The 27,137-nt window shown below is 37.9% G+C and overlaps 1 protein-coding gene and 1 pseudogene across 2 annotated transcripts; one reads left to right on the top strand and one right to left on the bottom strand.

Moving 5' to 3' along the window:
- Window positions 1-12,920: 12,920 nt before the first annotated feature.
- On the bottom strand, window positions 12,921-13,532 carry LOC149222680 (putative anthocyanidin reductase pseudogene; annotated as a pseudogene).
- Window positions 13,533-16,930: 3,398 nt separating this feature from the next.
- On the top strand, window positions 16,931-19,827 carry LOC149222681 (pentatricopeptide repeat-containing protein At3g12770-like). Of its 2 annotated transcripts, XM_089385575.1 has the most exons (2): window positions 16,931-18,889; window positions 18,981-19,147. In XM_089385575.1, the coding sequence occupies exons 1-2, from the start codon at window positions 17,161-17,163 to the stop codon at window positions 18,995-18,997; spliced, it is 1,746 nt and encodes a 581-aa protein (XP_089241701.1). In that variant the 5' UTR covers window positions 16,931-17,160; the 3' UTR covers window positions 18,998-19,147. The 2 variants fall into 2 exon arrangements, with proteins under 2 accessions (XP_089241701.1, XP_089241700.1); XM_089385574.1 differs by having other exon boundaries at window positions 16,936-19,827.
- The last annotated feature ends 7,310 nt before the right edge of the window (window positions 19,828-27,137 follow it).

Raw genomic sequence — 27,137 nt, forward strand, 5'->3', positions numbered from 1 at the left:
ATCCGATCCCGTTAACGGATTGGGTATCGAATATTGTTCCCGTTAACAAAAAGCAAGGAACAATAAGAATATGCATCGATTATAGGGACATTAATCGAGCCTGTCCAAAGGACAATTACCCAACTCCCTATATCAATCAAATCATCGATGATTGTGCCAGCAGTGAAATATTCTCCTTCATGGATGGTTTTTCTGGATATAATCAAATCAATATTCTACCTGCCGATCAACCAAAAACGGCTTTCATTTGTCCATGGGGGACATTTGCTTATTGCAAGTTACCTTTTGGGCTCAAGAATGCTGAAGCAACTTTTCAAAGGGCCATGTCTTATGCGTTTCATGACATCAAGCACATTGTGCAACCCTATCTCGATGATTTGCCCGCTCATTCATTACATCGAGCTGATCACCTCGTCCATTTATGAGCAATTTTTATGAGGTGTAGGCATTATCGGATTCGGTTGAATCCACACAAATGTGTCTTCTGTATAGAAACGAGTCGATTGCTAGGGTTTGTAGTTTCAAAAGCCGGCATTCGCGTCGATCCCTCGAAGGTTGAAGCTATTGTCAAATTGCCTCCTCCTTCGGGTCTTCGCCAACTCCAAAGTTTGCAAGGGAAAGCAAACTTTTTACGACGATTCATTCCTAACTACGCCGAGGTTACAAAGGGTTTTACCCGGTTGTTGAAACAGAATACTCCATTCTATTGGGATGAGATAGCTCAGAAATATTTTGATGCACTAAAACACGCGTTGACCCATGCACCATTATTGCATCCTCCCAACTACAACCATGATTACTTCTTGTATCTCACCGCCTCTCATTCCACAATTAGAATGGTCTTAGTTCAGGAAGATGAATTCGGAACTGAACATGTGATATATTACCTTAGTCGAACTTTAAATCCAACTGAGCTAAAATACTCACATGTGGAGAAATTGGCATTGGTAGCTGTTCAAGCTGTCCAACGTTTTCGTCGCTACATTTTACTACATAAAACTACAGTAATTTTGGATTGCAACCCTATGATCTACATTTTGACAAAGCAATTGCTAGGGGGCAAGTACTCTAAATGGATCGTTATCCTGCAGGAGTTCGACTTGGAATTTGAAAAATCTAAGTCTAAGAAATCTTTAGTTTTTGCGGAGTTAATGTGTGATTTCCCGCGTGCTGACACAGAAACTGTGGCGGAGGAGCCCATTGCGGACGAATCCTTGTTTCTAATCATCACTTTAGATCCGTGGTATGGAGATATCATCGTTTATCTCCAGACCCAATCCTTTCAGCCAGAAATTTCAAGGTCGGAACGTCGGAAAATACGATTCCAGTCCCAACAATTCAGGATTATTGGAGATACTCTTTATCGCCATGGGGCAGACTCTGTTTTTCGACGTTGCTTAACTCACGAGGAAGCTGAAAGGATTCTAAATGACTGTCACTCTGGAGCGTGTGGCGGTTATATGTCAGGGTATGCCACAGCCCAAAAGATATTGTGTGCTGGCTACTTCTGGCCGTCTTTGTTTAAAGATTGTATTACTGCGGTCTGAAAATGCCACAACTACCAAATATTTGATTGAAAGATGCACGCTCCACCTGCTCCTATCCACCCTATAATTTCCGTTGGTCCTTTTTCCAAATGGGGTATCGATTTTATTACATGTAACCCTCACTCGGCCGGGGGGCATGCGTATATCATCCTTGCGGTAGATTATTTTACCAAGTGGGCCGAGGCGATGCCTACATTTGAGGCAGGTGGCAAGACAGCTACAATTTCGTGTTCAATCATATAATTTCTAGGTTTGGTGTCCCACAAGCGATAATCACTAATCATGGGCATCATTTTCGAAACGTTATGATGACCGAACTTACAGACCAGCTTGGTTTGCGTCACGATAGTTCAACCCCTTATTATCCACAAGCTAATGGTCTGGTTGAATCCATCAACAAAGTTTTAGTCATCATGATCCGACGAATGATTGGGATTCATCGGTCGAATTGGCATAACATGCTATTTCAGCGCTTTGGGCGTACCAAACCTCAGTAAAAACATCAACAGGGTTCACTCCTTTCCAACTAGTTTATGGTCTAGAAGTTGTGTTACCCATTGAATGCGAAATCCCGTCACTGCAAATGGCCATCGAGTTACTTCCAGCCACTTCCGAAGAGGAAAATAGTTTGTTATACTTGGCTCAATTAGATGAGAATCGACGTGATGCTACATTGGCGATCGAGACTCACGCAAAACGTATGAAAGCTCAGTATGATCGAAATGTGACCCCTCGAAATTTTTCGGAAGGAGATCTAGTCTTAGTTTACGATCAAGCTAATGATAAATTAGGCACTGGAAAATTCGTTCCTATGTGGCATGGTCCCTATGTTGTCAAGTGAAAGCTAGCAAAAGGGGCCTTTGAATTGGTAGACTTTGACGGGGACTCTTTAGGTAAACCCAAAAATGGTCTTTACCTGAAGAGGTATTATGCTTAAAGAATGGGTATGGAGATTTTTAGTTAGGATAGTTTTTCTTTCTAGCTGGTGTGTTTTAGTTTAAACAGTGTGCTTAGCTTAGAGAGTGTTTTTTTTTCATCATTATTCCTGCTTATCTTGGTTTTACTCTTGATATTGCAGATGTCGATGCCTCTCCAAACATACATTGGTTTCGCTGATGGTGCTTGTCGTAATACATGAAACATTTCTTCTGCAGCTTGGGTTATCTATTCGCCCTCTGACGAGTTAGTATCTATGCATGGGGTAAGACTCGGTCAAACAACAAACAACATTGCCGAGTATAGTGCAGTGATTGAGTTATTATCTGAATCTATTTCATTTGGGATTCGGAGTTTGATAGTGAGGTTAGATTCTGAACTCGTTGTATTACAGCTTAATAGAGTATATGCCATTAGAAATCCAGTGTTATTGAGATTATTTTTGAGAGTGCATCTCTTGGAACGTGAATTTGATTATATTGAGTATCATCATATTCCAAGATCTTTAAATACATTAGCAGATTCAATTGCTTCTCGAATGTTAAGTAGACATTTGCAATAATCATACATGTAAATTTAAAACCATTCCATAACATGATTTACAAGATAAGCCGGTAATAGTGATATATATATATATATATATATATATATATATATATATATATAGGAGTGTGTCAAAAAATACATCATCCTCGATCATAGGTTGAAAAACACCTTATGATCGGCAAAAATGATAAGTACAAAAAACAAAAATTTCATATGTGCCCACAATAGGCGATCATCCTATCACTGGTGATGATCCCGATAAGAAACCACTGCACGGGCCACCTTGCAAAGGAACCTCCTAAAAGGTCCTGGGACCCCAATCACATAACGCTGAATTCAACGAGGAATGTCATCTATAGTGGTCTCCAGAATATCTCCTATCAAGCGCTCGAGATGACCCTCCAACTCGGCCAAAACCTCTGCTGATTCGTCCTGTGGGGCTGGCACGGCTGCAACTGTCTGTTTCCTCTCGTAAGGCCAGAGAGTGGCTGGTCGCTGTGGACCCACATCTGCATTTGAAACTTTTTCTATCAGTTTTGGGACGATGGAAAAATAATAAAAATAAAATAAAATAGGAAAAATGTTGAAAATGATTTTACCTAAGTCATCCCACTGCTCTCCTGGTGGAAGAGCCATGTCTGGGTCACCACAAAATTCTACCCCAGCGTAAGGGAAGTCCTGAATAGAAAAAACCTGGCTTTCCAACCATTGGAAATACTCAGGTTTGAATCGAACAACCCCTGTCCCCTCGTCCAGATGACGGGCCATAACTGCGACCCATCGCATCAGTTTGGGCTCTCGAGGAAGCCCAGCTCCAACAGTAACCCTCTCTAGACCAAAGCTCACAACCAAAGCCCCATAACCAAAGGTCTTTAGTTGTCCGTTCTTGGCTCTGATCAGTTGGCCTTTCACATTGGCCAACACAGCATCGCACCAGTTGAAGATGGTGCCTCGAAAGTAGTCAACTGCCATACACATCTAGGATCCGGTGGCAATATGTAATGCGGCACTCCCGCAAAGTCTGGTGACAATAAACGCGACCACCATGAGTTCAGGAAGGGATATAGTTTTTATATCTATCCCTTTGTCTCTAGCCCGGCTGTTGCAGAACTCTAGCCGGAGGCTATCGACAGACTGGCCACCTGGCCTAGCCCCAAATAGAGTCAAGTCTTCGCCTCTCTTAGGCAAACCAGTCAAGAAATATATACTTGCCGGCTCAATTTCGAGCTAGTGGCCACCAATGAAGAAGCACTGGTCCTGTATGCTCCATCTGTCAACCAGCCACTATAAGAAATCCACCTAGGCCCTCATGCCAGGTATAGCCCAGAATTTGTACAAGCCGCACGCCTTCAAAGCATCAAGTGAAGGTTGATGATTCCATGTGGCAACATCCACGTCCTCATGCTCTCGTTCACACCAATCTAGCATGATGTACTCTCTGCATCAAGTAAAAAGATAAATTAAAATGCTAGAAATTATTTTGTTTGGGCCAATTTTGAGAAATTTTTGGTTAAAAACCCTTGCGGCGGGGACCGCACCCTCTGGGTTAGACACAGTGCGTGGGTCTACACCTTGCCTACATGGAAGGTGCGGACCCCTGACTTTTTCCCAATGGAGAAAAAGTCGGGGTTTGCGGGCTGGCAGTGGTACACCAGCGGGCCCCCGCGCGTGGGTTTTAAGCCTAAAAACCCTCCAAAAAATGAAATAAAAACCTAAAACAAGAAATGAAACAGTTAAAAATGAAGAGTAGGATGACGTGGATTACCTGGAGAAGACGACGTTTGATTCCGATGGTTGGAATTTCCGCAATCTTCACGAGAAGTTTTCTGAAAAAAAGCACTATTTTCTCACCAAAAACTCAAACGGTAAAAATGAATTGACGAAAGCCCTTTTATAAGTTTTTTGAGTAAATGAATTGCAAATTTGTTTATGTTTCACTTTGGAAAGGTATTTTTGCAACGTTTTTATCCATTTCAAACAAGTATGAGTAATGTTTGCGTTTTGTTCAGGATAATGGATTATTCAGGCGAAATCTATCATTTTCGACGAAAAAACATTTAGAGTCACCTTTAAGCTCTTTTCTGACTCCTGAAACATGAAAAGATTGCCGAGTTCTTCTTTTAAACTTGTTAAAACGGAACTAAAAGACGGTCCACTTACAGCTATTTTCTGACCATAAAAACATGAAAAGATTGCCGGATTTTTGTCGTTTCAAATTCGATATTGGTTATAAAACGATGTGTCGTTGATCACTTTTTTTACTTTTTCGGATCAAGGGCACTAATTACGAAAAGTACTCCTTGGTTGTAAAGATCAAGCGGTTCTCTCAAGTATTATTTTATACTTTTTCGGGCTTGGGAGACACAAATTTACGAAAAAGGTCAACCCTGGAGTCTTCTTAAGTTTTTTCAAACTCTCTAAAATTGAAAAACGCCGAGTTTCTCCTATACTGGAATCGTTAAAATTTCACAGTAAAGGACCTGTTTAATTACAAACAGGAACAAACCACTCCTTCTTAGGGTTCGAATTTAAACTAAGTTGGACTCATCCGAAGGATGAGCTTATAATCAAGCAAATGTTATCCTCCTCAAGCTTGTCAAAAATAAAGAGGTACTTGCCAGAAATGGTGGGGGAAAAGAGAGAAAAATGAGCCTGTTTGTCATACTTTGTAACCACTCTTGAACACGACACTTTTATTCACCTGGGTTGGGAAATCCTTTGCCTAATAGTTGATCAACCACATTGAAAGTCTTCAGCCGGTTTTTGGGTATTAACTTTGGGTCAATTGTCACCAAGCCATCTGTCATGTCGTTATGTGTTCAAGAGGTCACTGCCAATAAGCCATTCATCTGCAAAATATCTGTCATCCATCTTGACCATCCCTGAGTCAGTCCTTGCAACTAAATTTCTTCAACTTGATCTATGATTTCGTGTTGTGGGCTTGCCTACGACAGATCACTTTCTATCGACTTCAGCTCATTATCTAGAAAGATGATCTAGAAATCGTCAGTACCTTGGGATCTGCATGCCTCAATGGCAGGTTTCTCGCCTTTGACGATAGGTTGCATCATTGACCTTCGATCAAAGGATTCCGTGACATGTTCGACATCAACACATTTATTCACATCTCATGGATTGTACTGGGTACTTTGAGAGCCATTGACATCACTGGTGGTTTCTCTCACAATTGTTAACAGTTTACATCATTGACTGGTAATCAAGTGGTTTCTACTATGTTCGACATCAACACATTTATTCACATGGATAGAATCATACTGTTTCGAGAAGTAGAAATGAAGACCCTGGATCTAGTTTCCACAATCCAGGCTGCGAGGAATTTTGTATTCATTATAAAATGGACTATTCATAAATAGATGGTTGCGTCCATACTGTGTCCACATGAGTCTATACTTGTGATGTATTACAAGATCATTCCTGTATCAGAGCAGTAGTTAGTTTTCTAAGTCAGTTTTGATCTGAGTATGGGAATGCCTACCTCAGCGATGATATGATCTCATATATATATCTTGCATTGAATGTTTTTACAGGTTCCAACCGGGCTCTCCACAAGATGATCCTCGAAATGATAAAGTACTTCACTCTTCCTAAATGATAAATGAAATCCTCATCTACTACAGACTTCGCACTTTAGGGGGCAATCTGTTACAAAAAAATATCGTCACCATGATTATTTGCAATCAGTATGGGTCTATCATCACTTGTACTGTCCTCCTAAGCAAGTCTCAGACCTCAGCTCTTCAATTCAAGCTTTGAAAATGAGAGAAAGACATTGAAAATCAATAAAACTCTGGTTCCGCACTTGCTCTCACTATTACCTGCGGTCCCGCACCTTCTGTTTACAAAAACTGCGGACCTGCCTGCTCTGTCCCTAAAGGTGTGGGTGCGGACCCCTGCGAAAGTCAAAAAGGCGAAAGTTTATTCTAAAAAACTCACTTTGGGTTAATTCTAGATGATTCTAGAAGGAATTTTGACGTGGATTGGCCGCTCTTAGGTGGTTCATGCATCCCAAAAGAGAAGGAGCTAATCCCTTGATGAGAGGAGCTATCCCTTTGAAGGAGGACCTAGTAACTTCCCTCCATTGCACTATAAATTCAGGCATTGGGCTGGTTGCTAGGGAGGTTATAAGTTGAACATTTTTGAGGGTAGATGCTGGTGAAATTAAGACTTCCTAGTTGAGCTTAAGAGGAGAGATCACATACCTTTTTGGCTTCATTGGGAAGAGAGTGAAACTTGTCAAAGTAGAGGAGACTTCTTGCTGGACCCTGGGAGGAGCTTGTACAGCATCAAGGCACAGGTTGTAAAGTTCTTCTTCTTTTGAATTAATACAATCAAACTCATTTTTCTCAACAAATTGTCTCATGTTATTTGTTTCGTGAATTCCTTGACTTTCATGTTAAATATGTTTTATGATATTGGATTTTCAGGTGCTATTTAATTTGTTTGCGTGTTTGTGTTTGCAGATTCGCGACAAGGGAGCTCATTTGGATCAAAGGAGCGAAGGCTTCCACAAACTTGCGTTGGACCTAAGGTAGGCCTAAAACACTTGTTTGCCTTTGTTTATAAAAGCATATTTAGAGAAAGATAGTGTGTGATTGGTTTGCTTGTCATTAGGTCTTCTTTAGATTCTAGGAAGGTGTATCTTGTCCGCAAGATCGACTTATTCCGTGTGACAACTAGTCAAATTCTTGGTCAACTAGGCCTAGTGGTAGCCACTAACAAAGCAACAATTTGGCAATTATCGGCTCACAGATTTCGGCGGTTGAAATGGAAAAAATTTTAGCCTATTTAATTTTACCGGCTACCCCAAATTTGGTTGGCGGGTTTGGTTTTTTAACCAATTTGTTTTATATATGGACAAAAAAAATATTTTAAAAATAGGTGGCGGGCCACCAACCCGACCACCCATCAATCATATAATATTATTGTAACCAAACAGTTGGTGGGGGTTCAAACCCTGCCAATCCACATATATTAACCACAATTTATATATGTTTGTGGACCATATGCAACAAAAAACGGTTATATGCCAACTTTGAGGCCAATAGGATTTGAACCCACCTGGCTCGGTGGGTCATCCCGCCAAAATAGGTGGCCTCATAACCGCACAAACAAGCACACCCAGAAATAGTAGCAGAGGCACCAAAACAAGGGCTCAGTGGGTTAGACCCCGGAACCTCCCAAACCAAATGCCTAATTCATATGCCGCAAACCAATAGGTCGTTGGCCTTGTGCTGTTAACTTTGTCTGCTGAAACACTACATAAACCTTCAAAACATGCACAATGGGAGGAGGAGGCAGAATCGAAGGCGTTGATTGCAGGTGGAGGAAAAACGCTCCAAGTCGGAACTGTACCCAGTCTAACAGGATTTTCGAGAAAGATTCCTAGGAATCTTGGGAGAATTTTGTTGTAGGGAATCTTGAAGGAATCTAAAAGATTCCTTAGAGCTCTAGAAGTCACCTGCTCATAACTTGGTCAAGTTTATAGTCGTTTGACACGATTTCACACCACGAATTAAACAGTGATGTTTGTTTCTATAACTGATCTTTGCATTTTCATATTATTCCAAGAAATGGAGGTATAAAGGTCATTTATGTAATTGATTGTAATTTATTTATGTTTCCATTTAATGAAAGAGGCCTCCCCACATTGAGCAACGCCCAAAGACGTAGCCCACATTGGCTAAACTCCGTCATCAAATTGTCTTGTGCCTTTGATCTCAAGTTTGCTTTTGATTTCCGCTTATTTTCACGTGTTTATGTTACTTGGTTACATGCTCTTTTAAATGCAATTTTGTATACATCATTTAAGTAAAAGATATGGATCATAGAGTATGACAAAATCATTAAGGAATCATCAAAATACATCATTCATAACTCTCATGAATGTGGCAGGTGCATGGAAAATCCCAAATGACATAACCAACCATTCAAACAAACCTTGTTTTTTTTTAAAGCAGTTTTCCAAATATTATCTTCAACAATTCTTATCTGATGATCACCGCTTCTCAAATCTAACTTCATAAAATAAACAACTTCCTTTAACTAGTTTAGCAAATCATCAATGCAAGGAAGAGGATATTGATTCTTTACCGTGATATTGTTCAAATCTTAGAAATCCACATGCATGCGCCATGTACCATATTTCTTTGGAACCAGAGCAACAAGAGACTCACAAGTAGATGTACTAGGCCTGATGACCCCTTTGTCAAGCAAATCTTGAATTTTCTTCTTAATTTATGCATTCTCCAAAATTGACATTCTATACATGCCAATATTTCGAAGTGGTGCATTTTGCTGCGATTGAATCTCATGTTCAATCTACTTTTTGGAGGTAACCCTTTAGGTTCCTAAAACATCTTGTCATAATTGTTAACAACTTCAACCAATTCATGCTTGAGTTTAGAATCACATGCTATGAAAGCTTCAGATTCAACAGTATCTTTATCTTTAATCATCAACAACAAAAAATTCTTACTAACATTTACAAGCCTTTTCATCTTACCAACACTAACAAGAAATAAGTTCATTTTCTTGCGATTTGCTCTAAAAATATATGCAACTCCATCTTTAAAAATATGATATTTGTTCTCATGACGATAGAATATGGCTTTTCGGTCATACAAGTATGGACTCCCTAAAACAATCTCACAAATATCAAGTGGTACAACATCAAGCTCTACCTCATCTATAAAATTAGCAATGATGGAAAGTTTGAGTTTTCATTTTCTTATCACTTGTAATTTGGCATCATCACATATCCAACCCAAAGGGTATGGATTTTCATGAGGTGTAGTCTCTAAATTAAGTTTCTTGACAATTGCTTTAGAGGTAAGATTGAATTGAGATTGACTATCAAATAATGCATCAACCTTTGTATGTTTTGTAATGACCCTACTATGGAAAATCTCACTGCTTTCTTTACCATTTTGAGACTCATTAGGCTTACTAGAAGAACAAATACTTGCATTAGAAGCTATACTTTTCATTCCCATGGCTATTAATTTTGGTTTCATCACCCGAATCAGATCCTAAATCTTGTTGAGTTGTGCCAACAATTTTTGGTTTCCCCTTGTTATTGAACTTCTTTGTTCTCAATTCTGGATGTAATTTCCAACAATGGTCTTCATCATGACCATCTTTTGAACAATGTTTACATATAAGTTTCTCTCCTTCTTTCTTGATAGTAACATTATTTTTTCTTTTGCCTTTAACTTCCCCTTTCCTTTGTCTCCAAATTTAAAAGGTTTCTTGCTTGTTTTTTAGGAACATTCTTGCCTCTTGATTCTAAATGAGTTTCCTGTACACATACTTCATATAGATTGGTGGGATTAAACATAAGTATAGTATGTATCAAATAACTATGTAATCTACCTATATACTTAAGGAGAGTATCTTGTGAAGTTAAATCAACACCCATGATTAAAGCTTTTCTTCTAAATTCTTATGTGTAACTTTAGATACTCTGACCTTTAGCTTGTCTAAAAGTTTTCCAATCCATAATTTCTTTTTGCATATAAGCTAATAGATAAAGTTTCCTTCTTAATGCAACTATAAAATCATTCCAAAAAGAGATAATTTTACCACTTTTATTCAAATATTCTTGAGTTTTGGCCTCCCACCAAATGAGAGTTGCACCTTCCAAGTGAAGAGAAACAAGTTGGATCTTTGTGACATCATCATCAATCTTTTGAATCCTGCAATAGATTTCAATTGGATGAACCCAATTATCCAACTTGTCAGCATTTAATTCCCCGTTGTACACAGGAAATTCAAATTTGACATCAAGTTTTTTTCCCCTTGGAAAAATCGTGATTTTATTCATAAGACAAAATTACATTTTGTAGATGCTGAAAAGCATATGCATATGGCCTGTACCTATTTTCATAGGATGCAAGATAGACAAAAAGTAAACAAACTAAAAATTTGACTATTGTTCTTTTCTCCCTTTCTTTTTTCCACCTTTCGCCAACCTCCAGTGTTGGGAGTGGCCGTTACAATGGAAAGATGATTTTCAGTGAGGGTATCTCTGTCAGAATCGAATCCTTATGATCCATGGGTTCGCTTGAAGCCCGTTATTTCCATTCCTGTTGGTTGGGATGCTTTGTGCTGCATTTGGTTGTTGGGGTCTTCCTCCTCCTCTAGTGTGCTTTTCTAGTCATTTTTTATGTTGTTGTTTCTGCTTTTTCTACTTCTTCCTCCAAGGGGGTTGTACATTGCCATCCTTTTGGCTATTTCTGTTGCTTCTTGTTCCATTTGGGCATTTGTTTTGCTTTAGGACATGTACTGTGGAGGTGTCCTGTTTGTAGACATCCACAACATTGGAAAAATGTGTTTTCATAGTCTAGTTGTTGTGTCCACCGTGTATTATTGAAATTAAAGTTTATGCTTTCTAGTAGTCCCTCACTGAGGTCTACCTCAACGCATATCCTGTCAAATGTGAGTATCCCCCTTGAGATTCTGTGCTCATCAGTCTTTAGAAATTTTCCCAATACATTCCCTATGGCGATTAATACATTGTGATGCCAAAAATGTAATGGGAGGTTATGCAACCTGACCCACACTGGCATATTTGATACCACCATTGTGTTGGCGTCGAAATATGGAAACCAAGGGGTCATACACAATCCTGCATTTCCCTAGAACCATGGCCCCTTGTTGAGGATATATTCTCTTTCTTGTGTTGTTCTGAATCTAACTATAAAAAAACCATTGGGGCATAAGTATATCTCACAGTCTGGAGACCAGGCCTCATAAATCCATTGGTGCAAAACATCAGATTTAGGCCAAAACCCATTGAATCTGCATATAACTGAGTTGGAATAGAGATATGTGTACAGGTCTTTTACCTTAGGCATAACGGTGGTAAGAGTAGGATTCTCATAATTTTTTTATACAATGTAGGGTCCTGGAAGCTCAAAAGATGTTGTAGTTTTTTCTTGCTCTTTTCCCTTGCTTTTGACTGCTTCCTTGAAGGATCCTTTGCTTTTTGAGCTGGTTCTAGCACTTGCACCTCTCAGACATAGGTCGATTATTATGGCTGAGTCTGCCGATATGCCATAAACATGTGAGATTGTCCTGTAAACTGTGGCCTGAGCAGATCAGATTTTGCTAGTATGCTGGTATAACTAGTTGGTTTTGAATTTTGTTTTTTAGCTCCTATATCTTCCTCCCTTCCCAAATTCTCCAGCAGATAATCTTACCTTCCAGTGTTTTAATGAAAATTTGTATCAAATTTTCATTTTTTCTGGGTGTGTGTCCGCCTGCGATGTTGCTGGATCTGTTACCCATGTGCCCAGATTTTTCATATCTAGGCTTCTCATTTCTTTCGCGTAGATCTTCATCTTGATCCAGCTTGCAAGATCACTACCGATATGCTTGCCTAAGAGGCCCTTTTGGTATCTGAGTTCAATTTTTGTTAATTCTGGGGCATATTCTAGTATTGCTATGATGTTATGCTGATCCAACTTCGCAGGGTCTAGTAAAAATTGGAGCGAGGTTGTTTGTGCTTCATCTGATAGGGTTGGCAAAAGAATTAAGGAGTTCCAGGCTCCTTTCAGCGCTGCCCATGTATTACCCTTCTCTGCAATTGGAGGTTGTGATCTGGAGTAGAACGATGTTGTGGCGTGTGCAGATCTCCAGATCTGGTATTGGTGTGGGCCACTCTATCTTCTGGATGCCTAATCTATTAGATCTATGATAGATCTGAAGATAATGATGTATTTCGTGGAGGGAAAGATCAGCCTAGATCCAAACAATGACCATGAAGGTGCATCGTTAATGTGCTCTGGTTCATGGAAAAGATGCGCATAGGGCAATCTATCCAGGACCTTAAAGCTAATGGCGTGTAGGGAGATAGATCCAACGTTGTGATCATCGATGTTTCCTTGGTTGCGAGACTGAAAAATCGCATGTGAGGTACCCACAAAAACCCTCTTCGCCGCCATCGTATTCGCTCTTTCTTCCCACAACCAAGTAGGGGGCTTCTTTATCTGGAGGAAAACCCACGTCAGTCCAGCAGGATTCGTCGATGTACTGATTCTTTTCAGCCGACTCTTTGACAAAATCCGTGGCCGCCGACGATGTGACCACCACGCGCTTCACGACTGTGGCCTTCGTGTAGAACTTGAGAACATTCAGGGCTCCATTGTTGGCTGACTTGGTCACATCATTCTCAGGATCTTTGGGTGGAAAATTGATTGGAGTGGGGAGATGTGAAAAAACTTGGCATCCAGTGACAACGTCATTAATACTGTCGTCTTCCGACAGCTCCACTCTGAGGAGCTTCGGCCTCCCCGCCACTCTTGGAATGTCTAGGAGATGGCGCACCTTTGCTTCATTGTCTGGATCACACACTGTAACATGAACAGTGTAGCCCTTGTCGACTACCAGCTTAATGAGCCAAGAGGCCATGAACCCTACAGTTCCCGTCACCCAGACAATGGTTCCCTTGCAGTCCTGACCATTTACAATTGTTGCAGCCATTTTCAGAAGCGTCCTGGACCACAAACTCAATTTGACATCAAGCTTAATCAAAGGAGACTTAAAATTTCCTTTTGGAGATGGAGGAGGAGTAGGTTTATGGGATGAAGGAGGTGAAGAAGGAGGTGAGGATGGAGTCGTAGATGGAGTTTGTGGCTTCCTTGACTCAATTTGAAGGTTTGGTTCTTTAAGTAATCCTTCTCCTCTTCTCAATTTCAACCTTGTAATCATTAAAAAAAAACACTTGCAAATTCTATCAAACCTTCAAAAAAAACCATTCTCTAATACCAAACTGATCCGAAATTAAAAATTGAAGGTTTCATGAAATGTTTGCAAGCTTGTTTATGTCTTTTAGGCAATGAATTGTGATTGCAAAAGTACACAAACTAAAGTAAATTTTGCAGATTTTGAACAGTTAATATGGACAACAAGCAACATCAAAACCCAACAAATTGATGACAGACTTCACCCCTCCTGGGCTATGTTTTCGAGTCCAACTTCCAATGGTGGCTCTTTTTATTATATGCTCAAATGTTCAAATAAATCAATATACAATTCTCAACTAGTAAAAATAACACTTCCATTGCATCCAGAATGCCCAAAAACCCCTGTGTAGGCTCGTCTTGTGGCTAAAAAAGACTAAAAAGTAACTAAGATAGGCCTCCTTCAAACTATCTACGACTCACTCTACAAAACTGCATGCTTTGCAAAAATGGAAACATACTAGTTCATTGGCTTATTAGTAAGGCATAGAGTTTGTATTCTGTAGGTCTTGGGTTCGACCCATGAACTCCGACGTGTTTGATGTTTTAACATTAAATATTTTTTTAATGGGCCAAACACTCTGCCCATTTTTCTACTACCCTTGTCGGTCATATGGCAACACTGGTGACCAAGAGGCATGGGCCATAGTCCACGTGCCTCCCTGGCCTAGTTGCTGGTCCCGTGGCGGTACATGTGACTTGAGATTGGCACTAATTGCACACCACCTCCTTCACTCCCAATGTAGCCTCCGCCCCGTGGTCTCCACGGTAAACATAACTACGGGTTGAGGCATGGGTAGGGTGCCATGCACCCTGCCCTTCCCAACCTTTCACCTTTGGTTATAGGGTGTAATAAAACCTGGGGCTGGGCCAATTGGGTGTGCCCACTGACCCGACCCTCTCCCCCAATGGCATAACCATATGACTTAAAATAAAAGTCTGCCACCCACATTTAACAACCAACATACATGGCCTAACGGTGTGATGATGGACTGTTAGGAATGAGGTCTGTAGTTTGAATCTATGGAGGTTGGTCGGTCCTTTGAACCAAATTTGGGCCTTATCCGGAGTGCCATGTAGCGCCCCGAGATTGGGCCACATGTCACTCCGTGATTGAACCATCCCAAACAACCTTTAGCCAATAATGATGCACCAAGTGTCCCTCGTACAACTGGTCCACATGTCGAGTTCTGATTGGCTCTCGTGCTTCCCAGTTAGCAGATGAAGTCAACATGATGTCATCGTATAGACTACCAAGTGGCATCCGCACATTGCCCTGTCAACCTTGTAAGTTGACCTTTTAACTATTTGCCAAAAACTTCAGACTGTGATAACTTCCTCATACGATGTCGAATTGAGGCGATTTAAGCATCATTGGAATCAGGACAACGATATGTACAATTTGGTGCCAATTTCGGGAGATTTTAAGAACTTTCATTTTTTAGCATATTTTTTATCTCTTGGATCATTGGTTATATGGCCTAATGATCCCGTATAAATGTTGGAAATTTGATCATTTATATCATGGACGATTTCTCCATAATTGGCATGTTTTTTAACTAATGAATATAAATAAAATGCCAAAAAATACATAACTACTTTGGAAATAAATTTAAGCCTTTGATTTGTGTATACTACCAAAAATACTCTTGAATATTTTATGGAGGTCAAATCCCTACTATCAACATAATAATTATTGATCATTAAATTAAAATTGGGAGAGCCCAATTTCAAAATATACTTATCAACATATTATATGATAATCAAATTCTAAGTGTGCAAAATGATCAAAATGAAATCTCCAAAATTAAAGTGCTTAGACTAAAATTTGTATTGGATAATACTTTCATAGCAACGATACCAAATATTCTATTGTCCTTTGTATATTATTTTTCTTAATTTGTATGAATTAAGAATTAAATGTCTCCTCATGAGCCAAGAATCCTTACTCTAGTTTCTTGTAGTTTAGGTTGTTGCATATATCAGAGGAGGTTGTTAGCTCCCCATCAACCTTTAAAAATTAAATATAAATTTGTTCACATGGTTGTGTCTATTGGAAGCGATAATTGTTTCCTGATTTATACAAAGTTTTAACACATTTAGTTTCCCATCAACCTTTAAAAATTAAATATAAATTTGTTCATATAATTGTGTCTATTGTAAGTGATAATTGTTTCTTGATTTATACAAAATTTTAACAAAAATAAAACATAAATTATATATTAAACTATATAAAAGTAATTATTATTTAAATTTAAAATTGTAAAAAATAAAAATAAAAAATGCATAATACAAATATAGTGATGCATATAAAGTTTGAATTTTTTATTCAAGTTTACATTAATTATATAGTGATGCATATAAAGTTTGAAAACTTTATTAGTTTATATTAATTATATATATGATATATCTATTTATTTTAGTTTTGTATAAATTTATATTAATTCTTGATTTACTAAGTGCCAAGAGGAATTGAAGAGATATTGTATTTATTTAAGTATTTTGATCGCGGCAAATTACATAAAATAAAAAATTAAATAAAAAAATAAAAACAGCATAGATCTATCTTAATTTAGAATCTACCAAGCGTCTAGAGAGATCATATCTCTTTTCATTCCAAAAGAGATCACATCTCTTTTGCACCACAACAACTTTAATCTCTCTCAAAACTTTGTAAATCTAACTTAACTTAATATCTATCAAGAGCCTAGAAAATCAAACCCTACCACAACAAATTTACTCTCTCAAAACTTAGTAAATCTAAAATTAAAATAAATCTAAACTAATATATAAATTTAATACTCTTATATTTAATTTTATTAAAAATCCACCGCTATTAATATGACATTTTTCTTCCACATATTATTGCATTGAAATTATTTTTTATTTTACTTTTCAAATTTTATCAACATTCCTCCCATATTAAAAGAGTATTTTTTTTTTTATTTATATTTTTCACCTAATACTTCACTGCAATATATCCCCTTTTATGCTTCTCAAACCAATAAAACTTACATTCCTCAAACCAATTAAAACTGACATTCTAAAATTTCCAATATGAAATGCGTGTCAAACAAATATATACATTTTTCATATTAATGGCCCGCATTAAGAAAATGCTTTGTTTAAATTGAAATTTACTTGACTGCAAGCTAGGAGTAAAAGCCTCTTAAACATTTGGGAAAAAAGAATGGTTGGCCAGGACTAAGAAAATGTTGGATAAATTAGAACTGATCTGGTTGTGTTCTTTAGTGCAGAGCATTTAATGGAGATCATGAAATTCGCATCTCATTTCTGGTGACTACCTGTACATTTCGCCATGGAAGAAAACACTAGTGATAGCCCATCCAATTCTGTTATTTTCTTTCATGGATTCTATCCATTCGCATGATACTGATCGCCTAAACCTTCTCCATACGGCTCCGTACACTCAAATTCAATTCATTCACATCCTCATCGTCATGGTGGTTTCTCAATTCAAAACAACTCCAACGATTAAACGTTTCTGTTTTTCCACAGACGCTCATGCTTATGGCGCCACCTTAATTTCTATAGAAGGACAATTCTGTTCCATGCAGAACAATGCTCAATACAGACTAAACACATTGGAGAAGTGTGAGCTGCACAGTGTTTATGCTTCTCTCCTGCAGCAGGCGTCTACCAAACTTGAAAGCAGTGATGCAGGTTCAGCCCACATTCTCATAACTGGATATGAGCCTGACATCTCCCTACTTAGTAAACTTGTGAGCATATATGCCCAGAGGGGAAATATGAAGGAGGCACAATTACTTTTTGACACAGTAGAAAAACCAAATGTTTTCGTATGGAATGTAATGATAAGAGAACATGCTAAGAAGGGATGCTGTGTGGAGGTTTTCCAACTCTATTGCCAGATGATGCAGCAGCCCAATATCCAGCCAGACAAGTTCACTTTTCCTCTGGTTCTCAAGGCATGTGGTACCCTATCGATGCTGCAAGAGGGTACGGAGATTCATGGTTATATAATCAGGGCTGGGTTTGAAACAGATCTCTTTGTGGGAAATTCCCTACTGAGTTTGTACACTAAGTGTGGGAACACAGAGGTTGCACGCCAACTGTTCGACAAAATGTCAGAAAGAAGAGATGTGGTTTCCTGGAACACCATGATTGTTGGTTATAGTCAGAATAGGCAGCCCACTGAAGCCCTTAGACTTTTCCATCAGATGCTGAGCCTGGAAAATGTGGAACCGGATCAAGTTACCCTGGTAAGCGTACTTCAAGCATGCGCACGTTTAGGGGGTTTACAACAAGGCATGTGGATTCATGAATGGATTAGGAGAAGGAGGGACAGAGGGTTTGAGGAAGATATTTTTGTGGGCAACTCACTTGTAGCAATGTACTCCCAGTGCCGAAGCTTGGAGACTGCACGCCATTTGTTTGATAAAATGCCCAAGAAAAATATTGTCTCCTGGAATTCAATGATTACAGGATACGCCCAGAATGGACGAGCCGAGGAGGCGTTGAGGCTCTTTGGCCAAATGCAAATGGCCGGGATGAAACCTGATTTGGTTACTCTGGCGAGTGTACTTCCTGCATGTGCGTTGTTGGCATCAATTTATCAAGGTATGTGGATGCATGGATTCGTAATTAAAAGTGGATTGGAGTGTGATATTGTTGTAAGGACTGCTCTGATAGATATGTATACTAAATGCAGGGGAAGTGCAGAGTTTGCACATCGACTGTTTGACAAAATGCCCGAGAGAAATGTTATTTCTTGGAGTGCAATGATTGCGGGGTATGTCCAGATTGGGAAAGCTAATGAGTCATTGGTACTCTTTAATCAAATGCAACTGGTAGACATGAAGCCAGACGCAGTGACCATTGTAAATGTGCTTCCTGCATGTGCTCACTTATCGGCTCTGCAACCAGGCAAGTGTCTCCATGGTTACATAATCAGGAGTGGATATGAATCAGATATGTTCGTTGGAAATTCCTTAATCGACATGTATGCCAAGTGCGGGAGCATAGTGCTTGCAAATCTTATGTTTGATAAAATGATCAAGAGAGACCTGATCTCATGGAATTCAATGATTGCTGGGTTTGCAATGCATGGGCAAGGTAAAGATGCCCTCTCTTATTTTTGCCGAATGCAACAGTCAAACATAAAACCAAACCACATTACCTTTGTCTGTATTTTGTCTGCTTGCAGTCATGCAGGCATGGTAGAAGAGGGCTTGCTATATTTTGTTCTCATGAATCAAAAGTATCACATAAAACCCAAGATGGAGCACTATGCATGCATGGTTGACCTTCTTGGTCGTGCTGGGCGACTGAGTGAGGCAGAAGAGTGCATTCTAAATATGCCAATAGAACCTTGCGCTAGTGTGTGGGGGTCCTTGCTTGGTGCCTGCAGAATTCATGGTAATGTTGAGCTAGGGGAGCGTGTGGCAGAACACCTTTTTGACTTGGAGCCTGCAAACACTGGATCTTATGTGCTTCTTTCAAACATTTATGCTGCTGCTGGCAGGTGGGATGATGTTGCAAAAGTGAGAACAAAAATGAGAGACAGGGGATTGAAAAAGACTCCAGGATGCAGCTTGGTTGAAGTTAATAACGAGGTTCATACATTCCTTGTGGAAGACAAATCACATCCCCAATCTGAAGAAATTTATGCAACTTTGGAGACTTTGTACAGGAAAATGAAGGCAGCAGGATATGTACCCGATATGAATTTTGTGTTGCAAGAAGTGGGGGATGAGGTGAAGGAGAACATGCTATACACACACAGTGAGAAGCTTGCTATTGCATTTGGGCTCATGAAAATAAGGCCAGGGGTTCCTATCAGGATTACGAAAAATCTTCGTGTTTGTGGAGACTGTCACACTGCGACAAAATTCATCTCCAAAATTGTTGGGCGAGAAATTATTGTGAGAGATGCAAATCGCTTCCATCATTTCAATGGTGGACTGTGTTCTTGCAGAGATTATTGGTGATGCTAATGGAAATAAGCAACAAAAATGAAGCTGCACTCTCACGGATGCATGCATTTTATTTTACCTCAGTTGCCAGCCAGAATTTTGTTGTGTGCATAGCTATACACATATGCACGCATGCCCACGCATGATTTTATTAATTTGAAGCAGGTATTTAAAACATTTTAATCAATGTGCAAAAAAGTCAGGGCAGTATGGAGGAAGACCCCTTCTATCAGATGCCACTTTTTAAGTCTACCCCAAGGACATGTACCTGATAACAAATTAGCAAACCCAACCCTGAAAACTCTCGCTTGTTTGGTGACAGGATCAACCAGAGGGTGGATCATCATGGTCATATATTAAACCTCGGATAAAAGGAGCACCTGTGCTGGGATCCGGGGGCACCTTCTGGCCATCGTTAAATTTTCATTTGTACTTTTCCTCCTGCATGGTGAGCAGCAAGAGCCAATTTCTGGATATTCGTTCCTCTATGGGTTCTACCTCTCCTCTCAGTCTTCTTTTGCACCTGGATCTCCTCCCATCCTTATCTGGTGAGACATTACTAATAGCCTATGGAGCATTTTCCCGTGATTTAGCAAATATTTGAGGCAGTCAAGCTCCGCTTGGGCTTGCTTAACGTGTTTCTAAATTTGCTTGGCCCAAACAATATGGTCATCAATATATATGATATTGGGAAACCAACGAATCTACGAAATGTCACATTATATGCCTCCCATAATTCTCTCACCATCTTATCAGTTTACTATCTCGAAATCCACGGCTTTCTAATTCTGCACTTCAAGATGCATTAAGCATTTTTAGCCCAGAAAAGGTTACTCATTTTATGAATAGTGAGATGTATATGAATAAAAAAAGACATAGTTTTACTTACACCTAAGTTGCATGAAACTTGCAAACAGGTAGAACTTTCAAAAATGGGAATGTCATGGAAACATGACCCCGAAAATGGGTATAGTATGTTCTTGATTTTTTTTTACAATGATACACATAATTGACATCTTAGATGGAAACCCACATTTATATTAGGTCCCATGGATAATCACAATATGTAAAGTCCAGAAGCAGTCTTTATAAATGGGGCTATATAGTCAAAATCAATATCTGTTTATGGGGATACATTTACTAACATAAAACATGAGTTAATGCCTATAGATATCCATCTTATCTTCAAATTCATTAACAAAAATAGAACAAGATACATGTTCAGCACTGTATTGTGGATTGGAAGAAGAGAGAGTTCCACTTCCATCTTTATCAACATCGACATTAAGAGAAGCAAGAGAGAGTTCCAAGTTTGATGATTCTAGATCCACAACTTGGTGTTTATGAGGCCCACTTGTATATTCGTCACCTCTATAAAGCATAAAGTGCAAGTTAAAATGCACATTGACAAGATTCCCCTCTTATCTTCAAATTCATCAACAAAAATAGAACGAGATACATGTTCAGCACTGTATTGTGGACTGGAAGGAGAGAGAGTTCCACTTCCACCTTCACCAACATCAACATCAACATTAAGAGAAGCAAGAGAGAGTTCCCAGTTTGATGATTCTAGATCCACAACTTGGTGTTTATGAGGCCCACTTGTATATTTGTCACCTCTACAAATGCACATTGACAAGATTCTTGACCTTTTGCAATCCCAAATTATCGTGCTTCACAAAATGAATGAAAATATTGGTGTTCCAATACCTTTAACTCATGGTGAGTCCACTTTTTAACCAGGTTCAGTGTCCTCTCATCCAACATTAATATGTTTGAAAAATATTTCAGTAAAACAATTAAACACCAAAATTCTTCTCTCACCTCTATTTGTACAAACGTTAGAAACAATTCCTAGAAAGTTTTCTTCACTCCATTAACCTATCCTTGTGTGGGGCCTTCCTCTTCCCATTGCTTTGAGCAATGATGTCTTTATCATAAAAAGTTGGATTCAAAACATATACCAAATGGGGTGTTGAAGTGATTCCACTTATGAACAATGTCATGGACTTTCCAAGCTTTACAAACTCAACATCGACAAAATAAATAAAGGGAACTTCTCCTGAAATATTTCCAGGGTTTTCTCAACCGAGGTATTCATGCCATTGTAAATATCTCCCAAAAAGGTTTTTTTTTTTTTTTTTTTTGTTTCCTGCAAGAGAAGCTCAAATGTAGGTGATGTAAACTTGAACATGTAATCTATATGTGCTTCATTGATCCTTATTAACCAACAACCTATGTACCATACACTTCCTCTTCAAATTCGCCTATCTCCACTCTACCCAAGTCACACCCATCACTATAGTGACTAGTGCAAATTTGACCTCGTCAAGGCAATGCAACAGGATGAAATTTGGGGTGTATCTTGTCCTAACAACTTCCAACAACTCCAATTTGTGTATTCTCACTATATTGATTAAGATTGGTGATGGTTGGTGTTGAATTTTATGATGTCCCTAACTTATGTTGTGGGCTTCTTTATCCATGGAGTTTTAGCCTCTTAACATTTAAATTATGAACATTGCAAGGAATCCATAATTTGTGATTATATTTATTCTCAACAATCAAGCCCATGGATTTGTGAATAGGTACATCATTCCTATTAATTTACACCGCATTGGTTGGGTCTACTTCCTCAATTACAATGATTATAATTTCAACAATGAAATTACTATATCTTACTTCACATAAACAATATTTTTCCTTCGCAAGCATTGCTCCTTTCGGCGATGATGCAAAGACATTAACCAATGGCCAATGCCTTGTATCCATTTGTCCAACTAAAATAATGGAAACCTTCCAGCTACTCCATGAAGCATGAATTAGTCTTAAAATGTATTCAATAAGTTCTCTCTCTTTCTTGACCAAAATGTCTCAAATATTTCCTTTGTTTGGCCCCTTGAAACCTTGAGGCTTTGTGTTAATTTCCATCACCAAATTCTACCAATAGGTAAAATGGACCACATCAAAAGGGATATCACTAGATAGCCTTTACCACTCTTGTCTTGACTTTTTTTTCCCTTAAACACTAAGCATTTACATCTATTTGTTTTCTTGGCTTAGTTGGAGTTTTTGATGACTCATCTTGAACCTACACCACACTCCTCTTCATTGCTTTGTGAACAACGCTTGTTTCAATGGAAACAACGGAGTATTCCTATCAAGATTTTTTTTTTAATCTTTGAGCATCTTTATGCTCTTTCTCATATTAGGCCTTATCTCCTTGAGTCTACTATATATGCACAACTATCAACATTGGATCCCCCTTCATGCAGACATGAGTTATCACTATTATGTAAGAGCCCTTGCAAATCTTTTCCGTTTTGGATAAAGATCACACCTCTAGGGAAAATTTTAAGAACCCCCCCTAAATTTATAAATATAATAAATGGGCGAATCTCCATGGTATATAGGAAAAATGGAAGGCGATTTTATCAATAATATAATATGTATATATAATTTTTTGGCGAATCTCTCACCAGGCATGGCGAATATTTTACTCAATTATAAAATATTGTAAGATCTTAGCGAGTCTTTCACTAAATAATAAAAATTTGTAAAGTCCTAGTGAATCTTAGCATAGGCTACATGCTGGTTTAATTCCCCCATTTAAATAGGCTACATTTTAGGTGAATACCATGGGTCAATACCATATGCCATTTTGGTGAATACCATGGGTCAATACCATGTGCCATTTTTATTTTTATTAATTCTAATATTAGGGTTAATAATGGTTTTTGCATGGTATTAATAACAATCTAGTCCATGGTATTTGTCCCATAGTATTTTGGCCATAGGTTTCACCTAAATATAACCCATTTTTTTAGTGTTCGTAAATATAAGGTGACTTATGGAGTAAATATAAAAAAATGTTTTATTTGTTTACCATGCCTCTCGTTTATTTATATTTTTATTAATTTACCATACCTCTTTTACAAATATGGTATTTGGCCCATAGGATTCACTTAAATAAAACCTCTTTCTTGAGCCTTCATAAATAGAATGAGGGTTATGGAATAAATATAAAAAGAGGTTTTATTTATTTACGATACATCTAGTTTATTTATATTTTTATTTATTTACCATACCTTTTGAGTAAGTATAAAAAGACGTTTTATTTATTTACCATACCTCCACTTTACTTATATTTTTATTTGTTTACACCCTTACATGTATGTAAGGTGACTTATGGAGTAAATTTAAAAAATGTTTTATTTATTTACCATACCTCTCATTTATTTATATTTTTATTAATTTACCATACCTCTTTTATAAATATGGTATTTGGCCCATAGGATTCACTTAAATAAAACCTATTCTTGAAAATGGGCGAATGGATTCACTTAAATAAAACCTATTCTTGAAAATGGGCGAATGGAAGGTTGTAAGTCCTAATTTCAAGGGCTAAATTTACCTTTTTTACCCTCTCCCTTAAAATAAGGTGGGCTATTTGAGGTGATTTGTAAAAATGTACTATGATACAAAATATTCGCCCACTAAAAATTTAAAACCCTTTAATTTCGCCAAAGGGCGAACATTCGCCCCTAAAATTATCCTTGCACACCTCTATTCACATAAACTTGCACTAGGCATTTGTTTGAGTTTACTAACAAACTTCCAAAGTGAATATTATCCATTTTGTTTGAGCATTGCTTTATCAGGTCCAGGGACATGAAAATACTACTTTGAGAATCCGTTAACACTAAACAATGTAAACTTTGAAACGGAAACTATAAACTCAAAACGAGAACTCTGACCCAAAAACTCCAAAAAAACCACAAAAACAGTGCTCAAAACGAAAAGTGTGTACACTGGAACGATGTTTTTTTTTTAGGTGTCAATTTTGCGGTTGTTTTAAAAATGGCAGCGACTACGAAATTTTCTACGAAATTTTCCTGCAAAATATAGCTTCAGAAAAAAAGTGTTGATACTGGAATAATGATTTTTTTTTTTAGGGTCAATTTTCATACTTTTTAAACAATGCTAATAAAACCAATTTTTTATGTCTCAAACAAAGTTAACTTTTAAGGAAAAACACATTAATGTTTCTGGTAGAATATCATTTTTCTTTCTTAAGTATAAATTTAACATGTTTTCAACCACAAAACTAAAAAAACATGACATTATGAACAAATTATTTCACTGAATGAATTCAAAAGTCTTTATTTGTACACTGAATAAAAGAGACATTATATCTCTAATTTGATATTGCATTGTAGATATTTAAACAATAAGATTTATCATACTTAAGACATAATCCAACAACATAAAAATGCTTCATAACTTCTCATTTAACAAAATATGGAAAACATCCATTTTATTTGGAGATACGATGCATACATCAGTTATATAAACTGTCTTAAACAATTATTCAAAATCACTCATATTTTCTTGCACACCATCAGAATTCACATCTTCAGATGAGTGACTGGATGCTGACGAAGATGTTCCATATTCTTCTCTGTCATCAACTAGTGCCCCATCTGAGTCCACATGCATGCCCAAGATTCCAGGTTTCAAAAGTCTTCTAGATCTACGACTGGTTTCAGCAGAGTCCCATGTCAACACTGTTCCTTCTGGTAACAACTTTTTCAGAATCTCTGTCGTCTTGAAGCGAAGAGTTCCTCTCTTTGTTAAATTGAAGTCATAAACAAGTATGTCAACATCCTTCAATTGTAATATGTCTGTGCGGCGGCGATTTATATTTGTACCCTTTCTTTTTCTTTTTCCACCATTTTTTTTGTCAACTACCATCTCTGGCTTATACACACCATTGAATGGGTGTGTATTTGTGGCATACCAATGTACTTCAACACCTGTAACATCCTCATTTTCTGTAAAGACCTTTAAAACTTTAGCAACCCAAAATGGATAGCCATTGGGATCTCCATCTGCTAGCACTGCAATCATGCAACCCTCCTTAATATCCTGTATTGAACCCCTATAAAGGTCTTCCATGGCTTCACGTTGTGCACGAGATCTTCTGGAACCTATATACATCTCTCTTTCCTCTGCCTGTGAAGAATTAATAATACCCTGAGATTGTTGTTGTTCAACAATGTTTACTTCCTCATGTTCATTCGACACATTTTGTGGCCAAATAAATGGATTTTTCAAAGGTATATCTTCATTTATTGTTGTCGAAATGAGATCACTTTGATTATTGAAAAACGATTCCCACCAAACTGAATCAGCAATGTCAAAGTACTCATATGTATATCTAATACATTTTTTAATTTCTTCCAGGCAATCAGAATAATTTATAGCCCTGTTCTGTCTATGTGCATTCTGAACTTCACCAACTGATTGTAATGACAATATTTTTGATGCAAATATTGGATGATCTGGAATGAAATTCAAAAATTGCAATCCTGACGACGGTGCCCACTCTGTAGTAGTTGAATACTTCTTGCCCCATATTAGTGTTTTCTCATCAATTTTTTTGATACACAATTGATGTTGGAAGCTAATGTCATTAAGTTGTTCAATGCATTTCCCCTCACCATATGATCCCATAATAAACCTTCGCATGTCAATAGTTTCTTCCAACACTTTAAAAGCAGGCTCTGGCATGTATGATTTCTTAATACATTCAATTAGTGATGGCAAGCTCCCAACTTCCTTCCTCCTCAATGTGACTGAAAAACAACTGAACATCTGATCAATATGGTCATGAGTGTGCCCAACAAGAAGGAAACCAACCTTTACCTTTTGAAAAATTCTCAATTCAACAAGCATGTTCAGATACCCAAAAACAATCTGATTTTTGTTTTCACGGCAAGTGTTGTCCAATTGTAGATACAAAACTTCAGGAAGATTACCAGACCAATGAGAAATGACATCATGAATTATGGTTATGGTCAGATTTGCATCATTATGAATATTTGGAGCTATGAGGTACACCCTTGGCAACATTTTCCCTTTGAAGACCATACAACCGACCAAGTGAAACTGAATAAAATTTTCCTCTTGTAGATTTTTGGGTGTGCGAACAAAATGTGGTAAAAGTGTTTTCTTCTGGTCCATACCATCAATTATCAAACCCAAATATTTATTTGGATTATCATAACACTTCTTTCGATGCTTGTACAACTTCTTCCTTTCATTTGTTTGTTGTTCGCGATGCTCCTGAAGTTCTTTGACAATTAAATCTACACAACATAAAAGAAATTCATTAAGAAATATGTTTTCATAGTTGATGACTATACAATTTTAAAAGTAAAAGTTATGAACACTTACCTCTTTCTGAGCCTTCACATTTGTCCCTTTTTTATTTAAGAGAAGCACATGTACTGCAAATCCCCATCCTTGTCTTCTTAGGAATACGAACATTATTGAATTCTTTCTTCCATAGCTTCACAAAATATTGATATGTAATAAAGTGGCCC

The sequence above is a fragment of the Pinus tabuliformis genome, chromosome Q (assembly GCF_031772625.1).
Source record: "Pinus tabuliformis cultivar Carrire ecotype Pingquan chromosome Q, CPIR1, whole genome shotgun sequence".
NCBI classification, from domain to species: Eukaryota; Viridiplantae; Streptophyta; class Pinopsida; order Pinales; family Pinaceae; genus Pinus; species Pinus tabuliformis.